General features: G+C 41.3%; 1 protein-coding gene across 1 annotated transcript; it reads right to left on the bottom strand.

Moving 5' to 3' along the window:
• Positions 1-4,897: 4,897 nt before the first annotated feature.
• LOC140128623 (olfactory receptor 10C1-like) lies at positions 4,898-5,824 on the bottom strand. The gene has a single exon (XM_072150321.1). It carries the CDS (start codon positions 5,822-5,824, stop codon positions 4,898-4,900), a length of 927 nt encoding a protein of 308 aa, XP_072006422.1.
• Positions 5,825-6,288: the final 464 nt, after the last annotated feature.

The raw sequence follows: 6,288 nt of genomic DNA, 5'->3' as shown, positions 1-6,288 counted from the left end.
AATACCTTATATCACCCCTAGTGGAAAAAAATGGCAATAGGTTCTTAAAATCCGTGGCCCGGACATATGAAAACTGGTGCACTGGGCATTATTTTTGTTTGCACTTTCTTTGTGCACGTTGGGGGATATTATTTCGTAGTGTTGGATGTGCTTAATAACCTGGTCTGTTTACAAGTAGTTTCTTTCTAGAGCAAAGTCAGACAGGAAACTGGTGCAAAAACTGTAATAAATGTGGGTCTATGGTTGCCTTCTCCGTTCACCTGGGGCAGGGCCAGTCCTCTCTATAAATATCTACCACTCACTCCATAGGCTGCCTGGCTTTATTCACACTTGCTTGCTTGTTGCTTCTGATTCTGGTATTTGACCTTGGGCCTCTTAATTCCCTTTGGATAACGATTTTGTCATTCTTTGCCCCACTTCACCTTGTTATGTTTTTTGTTTGTTTGTCTTGTTCCGTGTGTGCGCCAACACCTAAGGAGAGATTGTCTTCTAGCTGTCCCAGGTCATTAGGACTCACTAAGGCAATGGGCAAGTGTAGGCTTTGGGGGGCTTAGTTTAGAGCTCACTAACCTACCTCAAGTCAGAACTGTGGGGCAGCCGGGCCTTGGTCCTTGCTGGCGCTGTGTTTTGTCAACAGGGGATGCCATGGGATGTTGCAACCATTAGTATAAGGACTTATTAAAATGAGGTCACCGTGAAGTGGTTAGTGGCTTATTCAATTTCATCACAATATAACGTATAACATAGAGTTCATTTTGTCATTGTATAATGTGTGGATGTGCGGTCCAGATCTTTTTCTCTCCAAATGTTGGTATAGAGCATTGAATAGGCATCGGCAAGTTGTCTTCCAACAATAACAGGCAACATTCGGTGGATGTTGTAAGAGAAAATGAAATGGTCACCAAGAAGCTCGGTCCAGTAATGCAACAACAAATAAAATTTAAGATATTTTTGGTATGTTAATAATTAAAAAAATAAAATAAAATAACTCTGAAATATATGGTATTTTCTCAAGAAATTCTTATATACTTACAATAAATACATTTTGCTTATTCCATGTAGATTTTCTAGCACAGTGTGGAAACCATATTCTGCCACGAGAATATGAGAGACATTGATATTTATAAAGACTAGATGGCAATTAACAGACAACTTGGGGGACATTTAGTCATACCCTCTTGAGTTTTGGATGTTAATTGAAGAAATATTATTATTATTGTAAAGCTAACGACTTGCTAATAATATCCGAGTTGGTTATTATTTTCTGTTTTATCTTTGTATAGAAATACTAAGTACCAAAACTATAGAAATAGCATTGAGGATACATAAAGTTCATTAAAGTAAAATGACCTGCTGGTCATATGATGAGGTGGTGGCTTCCCATGTTATATTTGGGAAGTTTGTTATTGGAACCCAACACCTTACATAAACACAGCTGGCGCAAATTTCAGTAGCTCTTGCCTTGAAGTAAGATCTCTTAGGCTACATGTGCAACATCCCCCACTGGGACCTGACCTTTCTTTGGTGGTTGGAGGCAACCAGGACCCAGAATACTGGAGTGACTGGCTGATGCAGCCTTGGGCATGCGGTGGTCATGGTGCTTGGTATTGGGACCAGAGGACTGGTCTACAGAATGGCGGGTCTCCAGAAGGTGGTGTGTGCCAGAAAATTGAGAGAGAAGCTGATTGTAGAGGATTTTCCCTGGGGCAACTATTGAGGTGTATATAGGGATCCCTGACCGATGGAGGATGGGGAGCCCCTGATGGTGAACAGCCTGATCCATGAATCACACTGAGCCAGTTTGGTGTAAATTAACTTATTTTTGAATCTTCAATGGCATACAATGGCCTTAAACAGCAGCATACTTCAGCTAAAAGAGATAACTGGTCGGAGTACAGGTCCACAGGAAGGATGGTTACTCACAGCCTGGTAATAGCTTCAGATGTAGCCAAGCCCAGATGGTGGACCTTCGCTCTGCGGCTTAGACTCTTGGTCCAAGATGTCAGATGTCAGGCAGCAGGCTGGAGACAACTCTTCTTCCTGGTCGGGAACACTAGTTACTGCAGCATCGGCATGTACTGCACTCTGGGTGCCATGACACATTTGAAAAGTTGCAACGGACTGGAACAGTTGACAAACACACCTCCGCAACCCCCCCCCCCCCCCCCCCTACCTTACGTCACCAACAAAATTTTGGTGAGGAGCTGCCTGAATTGGTGAGTAGTCATTTTTTTTTTTTTTTTACCGGCAAGCTATACCCTACAGGGGGCTGGCAGGCATCATATACTAAAGGGTGGGCTGGCTATATACTTTAAGGGTCTGGCAGGCTATACAATTCAGTGCGCTGGCAGGGTATATACTACAGGGGGTGGGAGGCTATATACTACAGGAAGCTGGCAGGCTATATACTACAGGGGGTGGGAGGCTATATGCTAAAGGGGGCTGGCAGGCTATATACTACAGGGGGCTGGCAGGCTATATACTACATTGGACTGATAAGCTATGTACTACAGGGGCTAGCAGGCTATATATTACAGGGAGCTGGCTGGCTATATACTACAGGTGGCTGGAAGGCTATATACTACAGGGGGCTGTCTCTATACTACAGGGGCAGGCTGGTTATATACTACAGGGGCTGGCAGGCTATATTCTACAGGAAGATGGCAGGCTATATACTACAGGATGTTGGCAGGCCATATACTACAGGGGGCTAGCAGGCTATATACAGTACTAAAGGGGGCTTGCTGGCTATATACTGGGAGGCTGTGACCAATGCATTTCCCACCCTCGGCTTATACTCAAGTCAATAGGTTTTCCCAGTTTTTTGGTGGTAAATCTAGGTACCTCGGCTTATACTCGGGTCGGCTTATACTTTGTGTGTTTTCCAAAAAATATTGCTTTATTTTAATTTTTAGAAGGGGCAAAGAAGAAAAAGCACCGAATAGTTTGCTACCCAATTCTCTAGAACACAATAATATCCCATACACTCATGAATAATCTTTTTCCATTTGAACTTAAAATTGTTTGGAAATATCCTTAAAATTCTCCCCAGCTTTTTGTTCATTTATAATCTATAAATGAATAATATGGTTGTCCAATAATTGGAAAAATTCCTTACTGATTACAAAAATGGGACTGCTCTTTATTTTATACAACTGTATCTGAAATGACCTGCTGCCCTCCCTATACAGATGAGATGTGTCAGTTTTAAAGGGGTTGTCCGAGAGCATAAAAAACCTATTGGTGCTGGGCGGGGGCTGGCTAAAAAAATAAACATTTACTTACCTTCGTGGTCCCTCCTGGCATTCTATGCTGCGATCAGTCCGGTCCGTGCCATATGAAAAGGAAAAGGAGCACAGAAGCTGCGCTGGGTTCAGCTTCCGGCAGCCGAGGAGGCCGGCCACGCCCACCTCTCCCGATTTCCAGCGCTGTATCATGCAGGAATGCAGCACAGCTTCCATGCTCCTATTTGCTTGTATGGGGCACGAACCAGAGTTAAGTAAGCGCGGGACGCCGAGAGGGACGTAAGTAAATGTTTACTTTTTTTTAACCAGCCCCCTCATGGTTACCAATAGGTTTTTTTAATGTTCTTGGTCAACCCCTTTAATTATGATACATTTCAGTCTAATGGACATTATATACAAATGTAACTTCCAGGCCTAAAATTTTTATGGTCTTTGCATCGCAGCGTTTTTTGTTCTTTTTTTGCTCCCCATTTTCAAAAATCCAGAACTTTTTGATTTTTCCGTGTACAGAGCTGTGTGAGGGCTTATTTTCTGTGTAACAAATTTTACTTCTCAGTGATGTTATTTATTATTAATTGCCATGTACTGGGAATCTGAAAAAAAATTAAAAATGTGGCAAAATTGGTGAAATTGGTCACTTTCTTGTTGCCTCAGTCTTTATAACTTTCATTGTGTGCTCCTTATGATGCGTCTGCTTTATTCTTTTGGTATTATCTTGTTAATACCAAATTTATATATGTTTTTATTGTGTTTTAATACATTTTCAAAATTTTAAATAGTGTATCTGAAAATTTTTGTTTTGCCATATTCTGGCACTAGTAACTTTCTCATACTTTGGTGTACGGAGCTGTGTGAGGTGTCATATATTGTTTTGAATGTAAAGTGAATTATTAATATTGTCATTGTTTATTAGAATAGGTATAAATTTTTCATACGCCACACTACATGACGAACATGACTTTAACGCAGGAATTAGCTAAATTCACCAGATGTTACGAGACTTCTATAATAATTTATGGAATTTCTGGGATTATTAATGGATCAGTTCTAATCTCAGATATTGGCGTTCTCTGATTTGTGTTTTCCCTTTCCTGCTCACATACCTATTGGCCCACATTTACTAAGAACAGTGCAGTGTGTACTATGTGCAGTTACCTGTGTATAGTGCAGGGGGCGCCAGATTTGTGGCGCCTGTTCTTTATGAATCTGGCGCCCCCTGCACTACTCCGGCAGAGTCAACCCCTTTTTTTTGGTGCACCTTTAACATGGACCTTGAGACACACTTCAGTCGAACTTTGCATGTTAAATCTGGCGCAAGGTCCGACTGAGCACCGGAACGCCCCCTTCAGTGCAGAAATTTGTGTCACATGATGACCAGTGCAGCCGCAACACAAAAGGGTCACACGCGACACAAATGACATGGACAATTCTTAAATACCTGTCAAGCAGTTTGCACTGAGAAGAACATGCAAAGTCTGTCACAAAACTGGCGCAGGACCCTCAGTAAATGTGGCCATTGTGTATTGGTTCTTGACCCCCTTTCTTCTGTAAGTTGTAAGAGATGCCTACAAGACCTGTCTCAGTAATTGCTATGTGAATATAAAAGTGAAATCACAGTGAAGCATATACTGTAAAAAATACAATCTGCCACTTCACCCTTTTAAAGTCCTTTTAATCTTAAGGAAAGCTTCCTTGAAGTCTTGGTTCCTCAGGGTATATATTATAGGGTTAAAAAGTGGGGTCAGCACAGTGTACATCAAGGACAAGAACATATTTAGGATCTGGGATTGTCCTTTTGTTGGAAAGATATAAACAATCATTAACGTCCCATAATATATGGAGACCACAATGAGGTGGGAGCTACAGGTGGAGAAGGCTTTATGTCTTCCGGTATTGGACGGGATCTTCAGGATGGTGCCGACAATGTACACGTAGGAAGTCACTATTACTAAAAATGGTACATTGACATATAAAAATCCTAAAATAACAATCTGGGTATGAATTCTTGATGTATCTGAGCAGGAGAGCTGCAGGATTGGTTCTAAGTCACAGTAGAAATGGTCAATGATGTGTGGTCCACAGAAATGTAGACTATATATAGAAATAACATCCATCAATGTTACCATAAACCCCAACAACCAGATTGTACTGATCAATATCATGCAAAATTTATGACTCATGATGGAGTGATAACGGAGGGGGTTACAGATGGCCACATACCGGTCATAGGACATCACCGACAGGAGAAAACATTCTGAACACTCGGAGGTAGCAAAGATGGAAAACTGAGTCATGCAGCCCATGAGAGTGATAGTACTTCCCCCATACAGGACAGTGTGAAGAAGGAGGGGGACAATGTCTGTGGTCAGCAGGAGGTCACACAATGACAGCTGTGTAATGAAGAAGTACATGGGGGACTGAAGGGTTTTACTCACTAGATACAAGACCACGATAAGAAGGTTTCCTGATATTGTCCCACAGAAGATAAGAACCAGGAGAGAGAAGAAGGGAAATGTGAAGTTCTGTAAATAAGGAAATCCCAGAAGGAAGATGGAGGTGATATTATTTTTTAAGACCATCTGTAAAAAAGTTTGTTGGAGAATACAGAATAAAATAAAAGTAAAATCTAATTATTCATAGAAGACATGATATTTATTTAGACATGAGGTCCATATTCTATAACGCAGGCTCTGGGAAAGGACAAGAGACACAAACAGTGGGCCTGATGCTAAATCTACTTTCTAGTTTTTTCTTCCTATTGCCCAACAGAAGTAGTGGGCAGACAACTAAAAGACATTCTCTACCTGCACCAAAGTGCAAAACATGGAGACAAAGACCAGACACAGAAGAATAGTCTCCATATCTAGGGCATAACAAACTGGTCAAACAGAGTACAAAATCACAAAGAAGGGTAGTCCGATACCATAATACAAAAATAAAACATTATCAGGAAATTGCTGTACACAGAAAATATAGTGAGCAGTGAATAAACTGTAGATGGACTTGAGCAGAGCTGCACAATGATGGCTGTGGTTCAATTCAA

Source organism: Engystomops pustulosus, chromosome 4 (genome assembly GCF_040894005.1).
Source record: "Engystomops pustulosus chromosome 4, aEngPut4.maternal, whole genome shotgun sequence".
NCBI lineage: Eukaryota > Metazoa > Chordata > Amphibia > Anura > Leptodactylidae > Engystomops > Engystomops pustulosus.
This window is presented reverse-complemented; position numbering and strand designations above follow the sequence as displayed.